Source organism: Podarcis pityusensis (assembly GCF_964106645.2).
Source record: "Podarcis pityusensis genome assembly, chromosome: 4".
Taxonomy (NCBI): Eukaryota; Metazoa; Chordata; class Lepidosauria; order Squamata; family Lacertidae; genus Podarcis; species Podarcis pityusensis.
Window position 1 is genome coordinate 64,243,277 of NC_138027.1, and position 18,874 is coordinate 64,262,150.

At 42.2% G+C, this 18,874-nt stretch overlaps 1 protein-coding gene across 3 annotated transcripts; it reads right to left on the reverse strand.

Annotated features, from left to right (window-relative positions):
* Nucleotides 1-1,127: 1,127 nt before the first annotated feature.
* On the reverse strand, nucleotides 1,128-16,996 carry ZFX (zinc finger protein X-linked). Of its 3 annotated transcripts, none has more exons than XM_081002839.1 (8): nucleotides 16,858-16,996; nucleotides 12,783-12,872; nucleotides 11,522-12,091; nucleotides 9,062-9,208; nucleotides 8,501-8,644; nucleotides 8,283-8,417; nucleotides 7,727-7,867; nucleotides 1,128-5,018 (listed from the first exon to the last, which is right to left on the reverse strand). In XM_081002839.1, the coding sequence occupies exons 2-8, from the start codon at nucleotides 12,841-12,843 to the stop codon at nucleotides 3,832-3,834; spliced, it is 2,385 nt and encodes a 794-aa protein (XP_080858965.1). In that variant the 5' UTR covers nucleotides 12,844-12,872; nucleotides 16,858-16,996; the 3' UTR covers nucleotides 1,128-3,831. The 3 variants fall into 3 exon arrangements, with proteins under 3 accessions (XP_080858965.1, XP_080858967.1, XP_080858966.1); XM_081002841.1 differs by lacking the exon at nucleotides 16,858-16,996 and adding an exon at nucleotides 16,634-16,734; XM_081002840.1 differs by lacking the exon at nucleotides 16,858-16,996 and adding an exon at nucleotides 15,822-16,613.
* Nucleotides 16,997-18,874: the final 1,878 nt, after the last annotated feature.

Below are 18,874 nucleotides of genomic sequence, written 5' to 3' on the forward strand. Positions count from 1 at the left end.
CAAGAGAGTGGACTTTCAAAACTTCACCATTTATTTGGTTTTTTAGAATTTCTGAGCAACACTGGGTAGAAGGCTGCTGGTTTCTAATGTTTCATGGCTAGCTATTTTAATTATGTTTTTATTTGATTTTGCAAGCTCTTCCAGGCTTTGCAGTACTGTAGCAATTAAATAATGTCCCATTCTGTAGACAATGGAATCTTGATTTTGCCAATACTGTGACTTTGGAGGCAGTCCCTAGGCACTTTTAAGCTTATTTTTACATCAAGAGCTTTAGAAAAATAGTTTAAAAAAGGAATACAGTGGTACTTCTGGTTAAGAACTTAATTCGTTCCGGAGGTCCGTTCTTAACCTGAAACTGTTCTTAACCTGAGGTACCACTTTAGCTAATGGGGCCTCCCGCAGCACTGCACGATTTCTGCTCTCATCCTGAAGCAAAGTTATTAACCCGAGGTACTATTTCTGGGTTAGCAGAGTCTGTAACCTGAAGTGTCTGTAACATGCTTGTGTACAGTGGTACACTGTACACTAAAATCACAAAACAAAATTCTCTATTTAGAGAAAGGAACTGGTGGAATCCTAGTGTCAACATCAGTTTCATCATATAGTACACAGTACCCTTGAAGTACTGGGACACGGGTGGCGATGTGGGTTAAACCACAGAGCCTAGGACTTGCCAATCAGAAGGTTGGTGGATCGAATCCCCGTGACGGGGCGAGTTCCCCTTGCTCGGTCCCTGCTCCTGCCAACCTAGCAGTTCGAAAGCACATCAATTTGCAAGTAGATAAATAGGTACCACTCTGGCGGAAGGCGTTTCCGTGCACTGCTCTGGTTCGCCAGAAGCAGCTTAGTCATGCTGGCCACATGACCCGGAAGCTGTATGCCGGCTCCCTTGGCCAATAAAGCGAGATGAGTGCCACAACCCCAGAGTCGGTGATGACTGAACCTAATGGTCAGGGGTCCCTTTACCTTTACCTTACCCTTGAAGAATGTCCCAGATTTAGTTCCCGACATCTCTGAATGTTCCAGGGAAATAATATTCTGCTCAGCTAACAAGTTTATTGTAAGAGGAAACAGCATGAATTTTAGTGGCAATATGTGGAAGAGTTAGCTTATCAAATGAATATTCATTAACAGGAAAATAGTCTGATTTTTATTTTTTTCACATTATCATCAAGTACACAATACAACGTTACACATCCCTATATAGGACTCTATTTCTTTTCTTTTTATTTTTTTACAAAGTGTACACAGGGAGGGACATATAGTATTTAACAAGCATTTTTACAGAACAATTATTTATATTATGTTCTCAGTTGGTTTTTTTTTTTAATGTACCATTTAAAACATGGAACTGAAACATCAATTTTATAGCATTCGCTAATCAAATAAAACTAGCCTGTAACTATTATTACATTAACAATAACTAGTTTTGATTTGCTCTTTTTACAGATACATTGTACAAAATCCACTTCACTAAACTCTTAATTGCGTACATTTCCAAAATTATGCTTCAAAACAAGTATTTACGATTCCAGATGATGTTAAAAAAATAGGAAGTGGGTCACTTTTTTGTTCTCAATTTAAGTAATTGTCCAAGAAGAGAGTTTTTCAATATGGATAATACTTTTCAGCAGCAGACTGAGAATTTGAGGTTTAATAACTTTTTAACAGGCTTGAAAATAACTTTTGTAAATTATTTGGATATCTGGGCAGGACTTCAATGAAAATCGAGGCACCTAAGTTTCCACTGAATCAATGAGTACAAGTGCTTTTAGGACCAGGCTTTCAGGCCATAATCCCACAGTGAAGAAACCACCACGAATCTTTTACAGGATTCTACAGGCGCTGCTTAAATCCATTAAAAGATAAAGAAATGGCCATGTACATCTTGGAGCCGAAGTCATGAGTGCACCTGATTACTAGAGGTCCCCACTATCTATTCCAGGAGTTTGGTGAACATGCAACAGTCCAAACACAAAAGGTCAGAAACAAACATAGCTGCACATAAATCTGACACACTTAGGTTTGTATAAAACAAAATGTTTTATGTTAGCACATCAAGTGTTTATGTTTACATATGGCTGTCTCAAGTAATTCTTGTTTCCATTAAGCAAAACCAATCAACCCAGGAATACTGAGGTATTTATTTGAAGAAATTTACAGACATTGTATTTTCTGGCCACATACCATAGGGATATTGTGTTTCTGATGAGAGGCGGAGGAAGCATAGAGCAAAAACTGTTCATCTGGAACTTGCGTCTCATCTCATTATATTTGACCAGTGTACTTTTGGGACCAAAACAGAAGGGAAGGGGTTGAAGAAGCCAACAAGCCAAACACACCAGACTATGTACGTTCACTAAGATGTCATCCCTTACAGCATACTTTGGAGTTCCCACCCCACCCTGTTTTACTGCACTTTGCAAATTCATAAGAGTACATTGTTTGCCGGGAAGCAGGTTGTGGCAGCCTTAGCTTTCAGAGCACAGGTGATCCTTGCAACATCTATCCAGAAGGGTATAAACAGATAAGAAAGAACTAGACAAACTCTAGATAATTACTACTTAATAAACTGATTTGAAGGACCACTACATGCTTGTTACTGAAACGATTCTTTAAGAAAAGCTGTGACATCTAATGTTTCACAGGGGGAAGGAGACAGTTACTCCTCCTTGTAGCTCTCTGTGCTCCTCTCTGTACTGAGGACTCTCCACAGTAGATTTTGGAGGGGCTGCACTGGGGAGGAGGAATCAATGAAAACTGCCTTGTTTGCCTACTGACATCGACTCCTTCCATCAGCTGAGGGAGAAACATTGGATATCACCCTGTGTTCCTAAGAGAGTAATAGAGAAAATATACAAAAAGTTGCTGGAAAACAAGTTCTTCATGAAGATAGCATCTGTTCCTATTCTTTATTGCTCCATCTAATGTGCTCCCTTTATACAGTTTATACTCTTTGAAAAGCTGTCCAAGGCTGCTGGTGGATAGTTAAAAATATGATTGGACCAAATATTTCATGGAGTCGTGTAACAAAAATGATTTTTAATTTGGGGTAACCTTAACAACTGTCAATAGATCCTGCCAACAACTGAAACAAATGTATCCATATGCACTATGAGTCAGCAATACGTTTCAAAACACAAATGCATTTGTAATACAGAACCCAAAGAGAAGCACATAGTTAATATGTATGAACAAATGCCTGAAGTTATAAATTCACACTTCCTGAAAATAAATGCTCCCAGCAACCAACTATTACTTATCATGGAAGAATTAAACATTATGTAAAAAGAACTCCAAATGATGGAGAATAGTAATGAGTAACTACTCAAATGAAGATTGTGTCACAAATTTTTAAATATCAGATGAAACAATAAGTGGGTCCTATGGTACAATGTTATCTTCTTACATTAATTTCCTCCAGTTTATTTTATACAATCTCTTTATGACTGCTTTATTAAGAGCAAATTAAAAATATATCTTTAACTCATGACAAAACTGTTAATATGGTCACTGAATATGAACCATGTCAGTAAGGTAAATATTTCAGAGAACAAATGTGGTTGAAAAATTCATTTTGAGACAGGGTTTACTTTATTAAATGCAACTTTATTGTTGCTATCCTTCCTCATTTATTAAACGGAAGAGAATTCAGAACACACTAATGAACAAAATGTATAAAAGTCAACTAGAAGCAATAATCCTATCTGTATACAGCACTAAATCAAATGCACGCTAGTTTGTTTGTGTGATCTGCTTTATAATACAATGACTGCCTAGAAAGCGAATCTTTTACACACACCCTTCTAAATTTCATAGAATAAGGAGTCCTCACGGAAGCCCAATGTCTTTATGATGCCGCATAATGTGCTGGTTCTTCTCTGAAGGTCTTCTGAAGCCTTTTTTGCAGAACTCACAACGGTGAGGGTAGTCTTTTGTATGAATGGAAATAACATGCCGTTTGAAACCTGAGGCATCTGTAGTGCTATACTCACAGAACTCACACTGATAAACTTTTCTACCACTGTGTGTTTTCATGTGTTTTTTGAGTTCCATTTGCAGCTTGAAGCCCTTCTTACATCTCTTGCACCTGAACGGAAGATCCTTTGTGTGAACTGAGAGAATATGGCGACTTAGAACAAACGGATCTGCAATCTTAAAGTCACAATGTCTACACTGGTGCAATTTTTTACCTTTGTGCACTGCAACATGTTTTTTCAGTTCTGAGGGCCTGTGAAAGCCTTTGTCACACATGTCACACTTATGGGGGTAATCCTTTGTGTGAACGGAAATTATGTGTCGCTTTAAATCACTCGAGTTTGAACTTTTGTGGTCACAGTGCAGACACTGATGTGTTTTGCTTTCTTGATGCATAATGATGTGCTGTTGCAGCTCTTTGGTATCTGAAAATATCTGAAAACAAATGTCACATTTGAAGGGCATTTCCTTACTGTGTCTAGTCTTTACGTGAGTTTTCAGGTTGGAAGAGTCAGCCGATCTATACTCACAATATTGGCACTGGTAGGGCTTTTCACCGGTGTGGATTCGCATGTGTTTCTTGAGCTCTGACGGATGCCGAAATCCTTTGCCACATTCCACACAAATGTGTGGAAAGTTCTTGCTGTGCACAGCCAGAAGGTGACGATTCAGTAATCCCTGCTCTGCTGTCTCATACTCGCAGAATTTGCACTTGTGCATTTTGTTTGCTGCCTTGTCCCTGTGCACCATCTTGTGTGTAAACAAAGCCCCTGCATGAGAGAAACTTTTCCCACATTCGTCACATTCAATTAGCTTCTCGGTCTTGGTAGTAAGCTTGTGGCTCTCTAGATGGTTATGCAAACTTAACTTTTTATTTGTAGTGTAATCGCAATCAGTACATCGATATTTTTTCTTAGCAAGAAGGTGCTCAGGGTGGTTTTTCATGTGCCTTTTCAGGAAGCCTCTAGATTTAAACTTCTTCCCACAAATCATACAGGGGTAGACTGTCAAAGGATGGCCATCAGGCCCAATTATTATTGCTGTAAAATAAAAGCAAAACCCAGATCATGAAAATGGCACTCCTTAAACAGAAAAGAAATATGCTGATATGTGTATTAACAGCTATGTAAGTTGAAGTTATGCACTTCAAAATCTTATTCATTTTAGTGACAGTCAAACACATACTTATTAGTGCAATCCTATATATGTCTGACTGAGTTAACAAGGCATATTCCCAGATAAGTAGGTAAAGGATTGCCGTCCCACTCACTGAAATCCATAGGATTTAAATATTGGCTGGCAATATTACCTCTGTTAAATTAAATTAGCCACAATAATGTGTCAGAACTAAAGCAAAATCATTCAACACAAGTGGGGGAAGACTTGCAGCACTTCAGTATTTGGTAGCAATGTCAAGTGCTAACACATCCTTTAATTACGCAAATTAAACCTGCATAAAGGAATACCTTGACATGTCAGTAACTGCAGAACCCAAGATCTCTTAAAGGTGCCTTGTAATAATAGGAGTCTTTGCAGTGGATGAATCAGGTTTGTCAGGTTTGAGGACAACTGTTTCCAAAAGAGTCCACCAGTACAGGAATTTCTAATTTTAAAACTGAAGGCAACTATTTGTTCTCTGTTGCTTTGTATGGCTCAGATAAGTGAGTAAGCTACTAGAAATGTTAATATTAACTATAATCCAAAATAACAGTTGCAAACAGGTAGCATAAGATAAGAATTATATATAATCATTGTGCAATCAAAACAAATATGAGAAGCAAGTCAATCCAGACAAAGAATACATGGAGCTTGATGAAATGTTTTATTATGTATTTTCATTTTGTATTTTTATGTTGTGAACCATCCTGTGATCTTTGAATGGTGGCATACAACAACAACAACAACAACAACAACAACACAACAACAACAACAACAACAACAAACATGCTTCCACCACCGGAGCTATGCCAAAAGGGCAGAACTGCTATAGTAATCCCTCCCCTCCATGCATGCGTATTACGTAACTGTTGGGGCTGCCAGGACGGCAGTGCTTATAGCTGCTATGCCTATGCTTCCAATAGGAGCACAAGAGATGCATATATCCTCTCACATTTTATGCATCAGTCATTGGCAGTAGTTGCAAGAGAATAATGTATCTAACAACTTCTTTTCTCCCTAAAAACGCTGGGGATATGTTTGCATCAGTACGACTTCATAGGTGGTGTTGGGTAGGGTTTACTTTAACTGCTGCCTTCCTCAGTGAGTCCACGTGCTCTATCTTAGTGCAATTTCATTTTCTTTGCATTTTGGTTACTAGGGACTTGTGCATTCTTAAAGACAAAAACACTTGTGTTAACCCGTCTTTACAATGAAGTGAGTCACATCTTGAGGATTTGTAAGTAATTTATAAGTTGATGTAATTTATTACATTGAGTCCATTAGAGATGTTTCTAAAAATTACAAGCTTTTTGTCTAACCCTCATCCCCACCCCAAAACAAAATGCCAGAAACTGAACAATTTTTTGGTAAAAGGTACTCTATATTGAAGTAATGTACAGAGCATAGCTACGTATGCAATCTACATAATCTCCCACTATAATTAAGTGAGTGCAGGTAACTCTCCTTTGAGGTTCCAACCAACCAAGTTGTCTTCCAGGATACTCCAGTTCACCCTGCACTCCACCACCAAAAATTAGTTAGCATTCCAGTTCAGTTCTCACTGCAATGTTTTTGGCTCTGGCCCACTCAAGCTTTCCCCCTCAAGCTTTGGGGTTTTTTTTGGGGGGGGGGGATAGTTTTACAAACTTCAGGGTTCCCAAAACCTACTGGTATCTCCCTTTTGTGTGTGAATAGTGCTGTTTGGGCTATAGGTGGCGCTGTGGGTTAAACCACGGGGCGTAGGGCTTGCTGATCAGAAGGTCGGCGGTTCAAATCCCCGCAATGGGGTGAGCTCCCATTGCTCGGTCCCTGCTCCTGCCAACCTAGCAGTTCGAAAGCACATCAAAGTGCAAGTAGATAAATAGGTACGGCTATTTTATTCATATCTTGGCACTGAGAACAGCCTTTCCTGTGGGAAGTGCTTGGCGTGCAGAGCTCACAGTGAGTAGTGACTGATAAATTCAACATGTTTTTGTGGTTTCTTGATGCTGGTATTTCCCCTGTCATTCCCGCTTCACCCTTTCTTAAAAGAAATCCAGTGTTTGAATACTTCCAGGGGGACACTCTGTTTGGGTGAGAATTGGGAGATGCCTCCTGACTTTGATATTTTGAACTGGGTGATGTTTCCCAACGAGTCTTGTGTCCATGTGAAGGTAAACGGCGTTTCCGTGCCCTGCTCTGGTTCGCCAGAAGCAGCTTAGTCATGCTGGCCACATGACGCGGAAGCTGTATGCCGGCTCCCTCGGCCAGTAAAGCAAAATGAGCACCGCAACCCCAGAGTCGTCCGTGACTGGACCTAACGGTCAGGGGTCCCTTTACCTTTACTTGGCGATTTACATCAATAGGTGTACACGGTGTGTCTATGAATAATTTTCTGCCGAAACCTGACTTTTCAAGGAATTTATTCGTTCTTTCTGTTAACAGTTCTAAATTTGTGTGCTTGTGATATTGTTAAAGTAGAAAACCACAAAAAGAATGCATCTACATGGTAGTGCTTTTAAAACCTTTAAAATGCTCACAGAAAATGCATTTCTATTCTCTTTCTCTTGACAGGCAATCATCATAGTCACTAGAGTCGCTGGGTACTTACCTGTTTGATATTGTCTGGATTCCAACCTCCTCCTTTTCTTTGGTTTTTGTTTTGCTAGCCTTCCAAGACCAGCAGACTCATCTATGTGCAAGAGAGCACTAGCTGTTCCATTTCGGTTTTCAACTGCATCTGTGTTATTACCTAATGGAGGATTGAATGTTACATATCATCAGCACTCTAAGGAATATTCAAAATACGGAATCTATACATGGTAATAAAATATTAAGTTAGTAAATGGTTGTTCTGTGCCTTTTTGCAGTCAACCTGGGCACTGAATGAAGTCAGATTCACATTCAAATAGAAACCTTTGAATGCTGCTCCACACAGTGAGCCTCTTGCCACACTTGTTCGTGACTCATACTATGGATTTCATCACCCTATCACAAACCAACATTGTTGGATAATAAAAAGATGCCAAAAGCAAACATTACCCATAAACTGCTCACGACCCAGCAGCCACCATGTGGCTGCTTGTTTGCACAAAATAGGAGTGGGAGCCAATTTCATTTGGCATGAGCTAACACTACAGGGAAGTGTCTTTTGATTTACAACATACCATAAGCTGCTGCCCAAGCTATCGGCATAAAGCTTTTAATATCATTCTCATCAATTTGCTGTTCGTGAACAGCTGCTGCGTCTTCCTCTCCTACAATTACCTCCATATATACCTCATCAGCAATTTCTGCAACATCTAAGAGAAGAAAAAACAATATAATACGAATTTTGTGTCATTTTAAACAAATTCTTAACCCTAAATAAAGGTCAAATACTTACTTAAATCTTCATCTTCATGCTGGGAATCATTTACTGTCATATAAACCATTTTTTCCCTTGGAATACGAACACTGCTATTTTGATTCATTAATGTGTCTCCATTGTCATTTTCAGATTCACTTTCCACAATATCTACTGTGCCTCCTGGGTGGGGCGGGGAAAAAGTTGGTCAAAGTATTTTGTAAAAGCATGTTTCTACTAAATTATGGTTTAAATATAAGCAATAGAAAATAATCTACACTTTCCCCACACAACATCTGAAAGAAGCCCGAGTCAAATAAAAGGAGATACTATGAAAGGTTAAGACTCAGCAACTAATTTCCTGGAGATATGTTGAGAAGAACAAGGGATAGTGGGCCTAAACCTTAACTTCCACTTTCTATTGCTACCAGCCAACATGTCAGAAAGGCCAGATTCTCCACCATTTTTATTTCTAGTTTGGCAACTAGAGGGAAAGGAGGAGTCTTATGATAGCTCTCAAGAGCACAGCTTTTGTCCTTCGACCTCCAATTACTGATGTTTAGATTAAGTTTTAAAATAAAATAAAATAGAATGCTGTACCTAAGTCATCTTCCCCTGGATCAGCTTTGAAAATATACACCTTGATGACTTCTGGGCAAATGCCATCCATTTTACAAGGATCATTTTCTGACACAGTTTTTCTTGTCAGGTCAACAGAATCAGTTTCTGCCTTGACAGCATCATCCACTACAGAAAAAAACAATAAAATGATCAATCCAACATAAACTGATTGCAGTAAGACAATAATTTATCATTTCAATTGTAGAAATATTTTTAAATCCAGTAAAACTATAAATGACAGTGAAAGAAATGTTTATATAATTAATTATTCTAGTTACATGAAAACTAGTGAGATATGTTAAGAAGATAAATTCAAAATGCTCTCCTGCACTGCCTATTTCTCTTAATTAACTAATAACTGTGACCAAACTTGAAAAATGGTAATAAATCGGGGAAGCAACACGGAGTGGGGAACTGGAACAGGCTGCTGGGCTGGATCATTATCTCTTCCACCCCTGGTGAACCAAGCATTTCATAAAAGTTCTCATACTTGAGTTGGATCCTTAGCTGGCTCAGTCACGTCCACTGGGCTTCACAAGACCTGACAACCAGCTGGCTGACTGCATTTTATGGACTAGACCCACCAACCAGCTCACTGTGGGAATTCTGCAGACTTCTGTGCACAGTACTCAAAAGCCCCAACAACCTGATTGCCAGAACTTTGTGAGCACTATACACTGGGCTTCGCAAGACCCACCAGTCAGCTGACTGTGGGTGCTTGCAAGCCCCTCTTTACACATCGGCTGATCAATGGTGCATGCAAAGCCCTTTTGGCTTGTGCCTTCATCTGCCCCACACCCGATAAAATCAGGAGTAGGGTAGGTGACTGTGGCTTGTCCAAACTGGTCTTGCAAGTCAAATGGAGAAGCCTGGTGAGCCTAATTAGGCCTGGGGGCTGGAGGATCCCACATGCCAAAGTCACAGAATAGCCGTGTTAAAAGTAAAATGCGAGTTTCTTTGTAGTTTGCCTTAGTGATAGCCAAATGCGAAACAATTAATCTGTAATTGCCTTGAGGAAAGCGGGGTGATTATAAATAGAAAAAAACTGATTTGAGGTTTTTGCTACAATCAAGCAGTATATAATTTTCATGAAATAAAATGAATAACTAAATTGTGCTCTCATGATCTATCAACACAGTGAAAATACTGATGATGATGCAGCACAGCACAATTCTACCTAGATGTATATATGAGGTGGTGCACACCTCTATTTGTGCCACAACAGCTGAAATGGAATTCTATGCAAGGCAAGCTCATACAGCCTGTCTCATCAATTTCCATTCCACCCTGCTTGCTACATCTTTTGTTTTTGCCAATACTAGGTTGCAACTTTACTGGGAACGGAATGGAGACATTGTGAGTTTGAGAACCACTGCCGAAGCCTCAGAACACTCCTTCTACAGTTTGCCACATGGCACATTAAACAGATACATGAATTATGTAAAAAGTGGAGATTTGAATTTAGAAGCATGTTTTCATTTTGCCTGATAAACTGCTATAGACTGGCCAAGGCAACACCAAATTAGGAATCAAACTCATGACTTAAAAACTGGTAGAGCTTGTTTGGGAGGCTGAAAGCAAAGAATGAGGTAACAGGGAAACTTTCACTTGGCATAATTATTGTATAAGCATTCTCATCAAATTATAAAGGGTGTGGATTTATATTTTGTTTGAAGAGAAGAACAAGTATATATAGTTTTAAAACAGACTAAGAATTTAGAACATTGATATATGAGAATACAGAGGTGGGATCTATTATCTTTATAAGAGGTAATAGCTGAGTAACAGAAGGTTGCATCTTATAGCTATGCATAGCTATGCTAGTGCACTTTATTGATATCCTGTGCCTAGGCTCTAAACAAACTCACCCATCCTACTATGCTTCTAGAAAGTTCTAAAAATTCTACTATGTACAGCATTACATTGGTGAAATCATGCTAAATAGCTTGACAATTATGAGAGTTCTCCCCAAACAATTCCCACCACATGCTTTCTCTGCCTAGTGCTATGCCTTCAAATGACTTTGTGCATTGCTATGTTGCATTTGACAAATGAATGCCATTTGTCAGCATAGTATTGCCAAGGTATAGTGCTGTGCTGTGCTGACATAACATAACATACAGGGTCAGTTCATGTTACAGCAACCATCCTAAACCCTGCATACTCTTCTCGTCCAGCTCATCCTCGGTTCCTCTTGACAAAGTGGTGGTGGAGAGCAATCAAATCAAGACTCACAACAACTGAGCAATATGATGGTTGCCATCTTCTCTCCACCCCTCCCCAACTCACCAGCAGCTACTTAAATTACTACAAGTGTACTTAGCATAGATTAACACCACAGAAGTCCAAGGGATTAAAAGTGAAGCAACAGAAGTACTCTGGATTAAGGAATTTGTAAATAAATTTGTGGCTTTTGAAATACTTCACCCAGACACTTACAGGAAATCATAAGGTAGTCTTCACAGTTGCCCTTGTCATTATCATGTTCCACAGGTATTCCACTGGCATCAATTACAGCTTCAGAGGCACAATCTGCTATCAAAACTTCAGAAACGACATCTTCTCCCAGAGAACCTGTGGCAATTTCTGCTTCTACAACATTACTATGATCATGAACAACATGTTCCAATTGTCCAACATCAGGTACGTGCATTGACGCACTTGTGAGAACATGCTCAGGTATCGACATTGCTGAAGCTGTGATCTCAGAGGATAAAACATCTTCTGGAACAGTGCAGTGTGCTAAAGACACTTCCTCAGTGACATCAGTGTCCAGCACTGGTTCAGGCATAATAACAGTTTGAGATACATCAGTATCTTCCATGATATCTGGACACTCAACATCTTCTATAACAACGTCCTCAATTACATCCTGGATTACTACAGAATCAGGATCCTCTGGGACAAAGTTATGAACTGTTATGTCAGAATCCTCCACATCTGAGACATAGACTGTTTCCTGTATTTCAACAACAATCTCATTTCCATTCAAATGCGTTCCATCAGTTCCTGAAATACATAAAAATAATCAAGGTTACGGTGACAGTATAGTTTCAGGTTTCATGAAGATGAGATCTATTTATGACTTCTTTCCCCACACATCGTATGCAAGTTCTTGGATTATTCCCTATGTGACACATTGCATATGGTTATAAAGTTACAAGCTTCTTGTTAGCTCCTGCTGGTCTTATTGTGCCTTCAAAATCACAGAAGGTTGGAATGACCTAGAATTCACTGAGAAAAAGTGTCAGGTGGGTAGGACTTTGTGGAAAGTATAGGAAGATGTTAAAACTGATAAAAAGAACAGAGAACTGAAAATGTATGTAAAGGTTAGGAAGCGCTAACCCAGTTGTCAACTATCTCAGTCTTCCCATTCTGTAACAAGCTCCTAAACAACCCGCGTTATACTTGGTATCCAAAGAAAATAATTATTGTTATTGTCTTATTCTAGAGAAACAACAATATTAGTACAGAAATACTTAAAAGATTATATAGTGCATTTTAGTGGTGGTTGGTAGTTCTTTTAGCATCAAGGTACTTCTCAAAACATGTTAACTATGGAACAGAATGAATTTAGACTTTCAGGCAGGGGAGTAGAGAAATTTAAAAATAATAATAAAAAAACCAGTCTGGTGTCATTCAGTAAAGACCAAATAGACTACATCATGCATTTAGAGAAATCCATTTTAGACTGTCATACCTGTAGGATCAAAAAACGCATGTGGGTCATGTGGCTGTAGCTCAAGCCCATCTTCATCCATGGCCTTTAACTCTCATCAGTCAGAAATGTCTATAAAATAAAAATGAAGAAGCTCCAATATTTATGTGGCATGCATATTGAACTCAGTTCATGGATGAAAAGAATCCCAAGAGGGAAAAATATTGTCAAGAAAAGAGTAAATTCCTCAGGACCTGCCCCAAGACTACAAAGTGATATGCACACACTGCTTGCTATATCCAGTGGGGGCAGGAAAATACAGCTTTCAGGGCAAAACACTCCTACTTCACTGTATGTATTTGTTCATTCAAAATATCTTTGTGGCTTTCAGAAAGCAACATATATGAAAATGAACGATACAAAGCTATATGAGATATATTAGAGAGGTCTGTATTAACATTAGAAAGCTGCTCATTTACAATCTTAAGAAATGGCAGTGTTGAGGTTTTCTTCAAAACTATTAAAAAAAAATATGGAAGAGGTCAATTACAGTGGTACCTCTGGTTGCGGATGGGATCCGTTCTGGAGGTCCGGCCGGATCCCGAGGTTTTCACAACCGGAGGACCACTTCTGTGCATGTATGTGCAGCAAAAACCTGTTAAAATACTTCTGAGTTTGCCACTTACACATCACGAAGTTTATGTAATGATAGGGTTACATAAGCGGAGGTACTATTGTACACTAAAACTGTGGGGCCATCACCAAGAAGGTCTTGTTTCTTGTGCTCCACAGCCTAGTTTATCTTATTGACAGACATACAAACAGGACCTCTGAAAAAGATCTTGGAACAAGGGTGGGGAACCTGTGGCCCTTCTGATGCCTCAGAACTACAATGCCTATTGGCCCCAAGGCAAGCATGGTGAATAATCAGGGATAATGGGTGCTGTAATCCAGCAACATTTGGAGAGCCAAAGTTTTCCCAATCCTGTTTTAGGGCACAAGCTGGGCTGTACAGATAAAGGCAATCCTTAAGCAAACCTGAAAGATAAACACAGCACTTTGAATTGGGCCCAGAACCATACTGGTAATTATTGCAGCTGGTGTAGAAACAGTGTTAGATGAGAAGACTTTCTGGCCTCTATCTGTATGTATATACCACATTTTGCACCAACTAAATTTTCTGACCCATCATCAAAGGCAGCCCCCATGGATACAACATTACAGTAGTCCACTTTGGAGGACACGAGTGCATGGTTAACTGAGGCCAGGTTTGACTCATCCTGAGCTGGTAGAAGGTACTTCTGGCCACTGCCACTATATATGCATCTCTGGACAGGAATGAATCCAAGAGCACCCCCAAGCTGCACAACTGCTCTTTCAACAAAAGTGTAACCCTGTTTGGAACAGGTCTCACACCTCTATTGAGATCAGCCAACTTCTCAACCCACAGAACCTCTTATCTGAATTAGGTTTCTACCTTCCTCCCACCATCTCTTCCCTTCCAATATGCATCCCGATATCTGGTCAGCCTTCTTGGGATGAAAAGGTGGAAAAGAGAGACTGGGCTGAATGTCATCTGCATATTTATGTCAAGACAGGAGTTGGGAGCAGGTCAGCAATAACTCACAAGGTGTCAGTTAAGTTAACTCTTTATTGAAATAAACAAAAACAGCTCAGGCCCAGTAACTCTTCCTAGTAGGTCTTGGCCCCAAGAGGCAGCTGGTGCCTTCCCACAACTCCCTAAGTCTCTCCTCCCCCAGGGTCCTTCCCAAGCAACCTGTGACTTCTTCCCCTTGCCTGTCTTTATTCCTCCCTCTTCACACCTCTTTGGGTTCTGGGAGACCAGGGGGAAAGAGAGCTTGCCACAGGAGGGGGAAACTCCTTGCCTTCTTCAGCAGCCTGACTCATCTCTGCCTCTTGGCCCCCCTCCTCTCCAGCCTCCTCTTCTGCCTCTGGTTCTGGACTCTGCCACACTCTTCCTGCTCACCAAACCCTCTTACCTGTTCAGCTTCCGACACTTCCTCCCCCCAGCCTTCTCCCTCTGACCACCCATCGTTATCCCACCACCAGTTCCCTGGCTCTGATCCTTTTTTCCCTGGGTGGTTTTCCAGCTGGTGCCTCCCACCACTTCTCTGCATTCAGCCAGTCCATGACAACTGTTAATATTGCAACTCAGACCTCCCAATGACTTCTCTCAACTGTCTCCCATGGCTTCTAAATACTGAAGATAATACTGAGATAAAATAGAACCCCGAGGCATTTTGCATGTCATGAAGCAGAGCAGAAACCACCTTCTTGGACCATTCAGGAAGAAGTGGAGCCACTGTAACATGGTGTCTCCAACGCAGACAGGAGGGGCAGAAGTATGTCATAGTAATGGTATGAAAAGCAGCTGAGTAGCAGCATTACCAAAGTTTCTTGCTACTTGTGAGCAATAAGTTGCTTTTTTAAGTAAATCCATGATTTATTCATAATGAAAATTTGAAATATTGAGATGCTAATGTGCAAGGAATAAAGAGAAACTGTGTTTTTCAAACTGCATCCTTAGTCGCAAGCAAAACTACTCTACATGCATTTAAACACCCACAGAAGTTCGGGACAGTTAAAAGCTTTTGATTTGCTTATTGCACAAATGCTGTTGAGTCCAAAATAAGCTGAAATTTATTATCAAAGCATCCAGGGAAATTACCACGCACATTATTTTCTGCTTCTACTCACTCTGCAGAAAGTGGATACACACACACGGAAATATATATATTTACTCCAGAAAATCATTTGCAATCTCATCTCCCTGCCTGATTGTGTCGTATACACTTCATAGGAGACTTTAGTAAATAATGTTTTTTCCCTCCCTAAAGCAAGGTGTACAACGTTAGTAGCCCTTTCCCACTGTCCCTAAAACTGAAAGATGTTCTCTACGCAATCACCATTAGCTTTTCAGACGTTCATTTGGCAATTACTTTTTATTGTTTTAGACACAGCAGATATATTAACTTTCAGTGGCCTCCCCAATTCACAGTAACCCGACCTGTCTACTCCACATATTGCAGTTAAGAAACACAAAAACCACTAATCCCACACCTCGAGGCACTTTGTCTGACATCCTAACACGTGAGTGAAACTCCCAGAGGCTGCACTGTGGGTTACCCAGAGAAAACTGCTTTTCCTTTTTAATTGGGTGAGCTTGAGCTGAAGACTGCAAAAATGTACTAAGCCTGCCTAGTGTGGCGTTTTAAATTTGGTTTCTAGCGTTGCGCCACCTCTACCCCACTAAAGTGTTAACACCCCACGGAAGATGTCAAGCGACCCCGCATCCCCTTCACAATGAAGCCAGTTGGTCTTCCCCAGAATGGAGAGCCAGACATCTATATTCCCTGACATGAAGTATTATGTATACTGTATATGGTTTCCCCCACACTCCCTCCAAAAAAGAGAGAGTGAGTCCCTTGAATAAACTCTGGCGCCAACTGGCACATGGGCCCCTTTCCAGAGGAGCCTGGGGGCGGTTGTGTGCGCGGCTCGTGCCCCGCGGAGACGGGACATCGTTTAACCGCATCGTTGGCAGCGGAATCGCCTGGAAAAGCCGCCCAGCCCGTCAAAAGCTACGGCGGTGGGGCGGGAGGCTGCGGGGCTGGAGCTGGCCCACGAGCAGCCGAACAGGACAACTGGGCACAAGACGGGGAAGGAGGGGAGGGGCGAGCCTCCCCCACTGGCGCCGTCTCCGCCCTGCCCTGCCCGTAATGGGGACTGTCTGGGGCCAGGAGCGATGCATTCAAGATGGCGGCCGGCACTCTCCCTCAGCCTCCCTTGCCGCCGCCATCTTGTCTCCTCCTTGCAGTCTCCCTCCGACTCGGCCCCGGCCCCGCTCGCTCCCTCAGCCCCGCGCCTCAGACCTCTTCCCCGCGCGCCTCGCGCCACCCCGCCGCCTCTTCCCTTCCTGGAAGTCGAGCTGCGGCCGCCTAGGCCCCGGAGCAGGGCCTCACGGCCCACTCCTGCAGGACGGAGCCCGGGCCCGCGGCCTAGCTGCGGCCTTCTCGGGGCCTGCACGTCGGCGGGCGCCGAGGCCTGGTCCCGCGCGGGGTAAGGGCCTAGCTGGGGCCTGTCCCGTGCTGCTTACCGGGCGGGGCGGCGGCGGCGGCCTCTGCGCGGCCTTTCTGCGCGTAGCTGGGCCGATCTCGGTGGTAGAGCCGCAGCGGCGGGGCGGGCGGGAGCGGAGGGGAGGGAGGGGCCGAGCTCGGAGCTGAGTGGAAGCGGCCAAGCTCCCCGGGCCGGGCCGCCGTCAGCACGTCACGTCACTGCCCGAGAGAGACCCAGGGAAATGCGGAAGGGAGAAGCCGGCGCTGCTGCCGCCTGAGCCGCCTGCTCTTCAGGCCAGGAGCCGGGCCGGGCCGAGCGTGCGGGCGGAGGAGAAGGAACCGGGCCAGGGACGGGAAGATGAAGTGCAAGGGCGGCGGGTCTCTGCCAGCCCCTCCCGCTGCAGCTGCCGCTCCTGCCGCCGCCGCCGCCGCCGCCTCCTCCGTTCCAGCTCGGCGGTAAAATTCCGCTCCGGGCTCAGACTTGCTCAACTCGGCGCCGGGGAGCGGAGGGTGGTTTAGGCCTGGAAAATCCCCAACTTTTCGGGGTGGCTTCCCCGCAGGCACTGCCGGGGGCACCCCCGCCTCCCGGATTTCTCTTTTACCCCCCTCGATCGCCGAAGTTTATTCTGCTCACCGCCTTGTTAAAAAGAAAGCGTTTATTGCATGCCGACATTTTTGGATTAAAATCTTTACTTATTCAGGCCCCGTTTCTCCCCCCCCCCCCCCGAGAACAATACATGTTTTTTGGGATGAAAGATTGAACAGGGAAATGCAGGAAACTTCTCAACCATCGGTTTGTTAAAGGTCATAATCTTAAAAAAAACAACCCAAAAAAACCGTGGTGCCGTTTTTCTTTAAAAATGTTGTTTTTAAAAATTCAAATAAATACGAGTTTAGCCAGCCAGTATAATTCATGTGATAATTGGGCATTTCAGGTATCGCCATAGCTTGCGTTCTGTTGTATCAGTTGGAAAAATTAGGTTATAAATTTTAATTTTCCCACTTGCAGTTTTAAGTTGTGAAGCACCGCTACATTTTATAAGTGTCATAATTATTTAATATTTAAAAGAAGATATGTTACACTTGCTTTCCAATGTGTGTATCTTTTCAGACACAAATGATGATAATGATATAGAGGATGGCTGGTCTGTCATAATTAGGGCTAGCTCCCCAGCCCTATACCACATAGTTAAGACACAGTGATGCCATATGTGCTTCTTAGAAACAACATTTTCTGTAGTAGTTTTAATCCTTCCTTTTAAAGGCAGTTTTCTAGTCGATGCTGTCATTCCACTTGTGCAACACACATCCTCTTGTGGAACAGAACTTCCTCTCCTCTCCCCTGCACCCCCTACTTTTAAAATCTGCTTCAAGGGTTGGGGGGGGGTCTCTGGAACAGATTTTGGGGGTGTAAGGAGAGGTGCTTCCACTGTAAGTGGACCTCTGTATGCAGTGCTGTATATACAATACATTGTTTTGAGAAATACTGATGTCTAACAGCAGAGTTTGTCCATTTCCTTTACTTGTAGAAATTTTAAAAATACTTATTCCGCCCTTTTTATGGGATTTGGCGGTATTAGCAAAGCTGGTGCTGCTGATACTATAGTACGCAAGGGAGAAAAGTGTTAAGAGGAAGGCACGCTTGACAAATCCACACTGTGATCAACTCCTGCCCGGAAACCAATGCCCCCACTGTGGAAAGACGTGTAGATCCAGAATAGGCCTCCACAGTCACTTATGGCCTCATTGTTAAAACCGTGTTTATGAAAGACAATCTTACTCAGCTACGAGTGATCGCCAAAGATTTCTGCAGATATTCAGGCTGCACTCATTTCCATCGGACACCTTAATTTCCACAGAGAAGTCTTAGCATACCATTCCTCAGTCTTAACTAGCAATGTATTCCACAACTCTTATGGGCTTTTCTGTACTAAAGTGCAATCCTAGCCCCCAATTAGGTCACATAGTAACCTCCCAACTAGAGTATTTTCCCATCTGAGAGAGAGCTCTGCTGCTGGGGTAAGTTAAGATGCAGAAATTATGCATCTTAGTGTCAAA

What these genes read in the sequence shown, in the direction of transcription:
- ZFX (XM_081002839.1), bottom strand. Translation starts at nt 12,843, where the DNA reads ATGGATGAAGATGGGCTTGAGCTACAGCCACATGACCCACATGCGTTT. An exon ending in AGCTTGGGCAGCAGCTTATG is followed by an intron (nt 7,868 to 8,282) that starts GTATGTTGTAAA and finishes ATCCTCCATTAG; the next exon opens with GTAATAACACAGATGCAGTT. An exon ending in ATCCAGACAATATCAAACAG is followed by an intron (nt 5,019 to 7,726) that starts GTAAGTACCCAG and finishes TTTATTTTACAG; the next exon opens with CAATAATAATTGGGCCTGAT.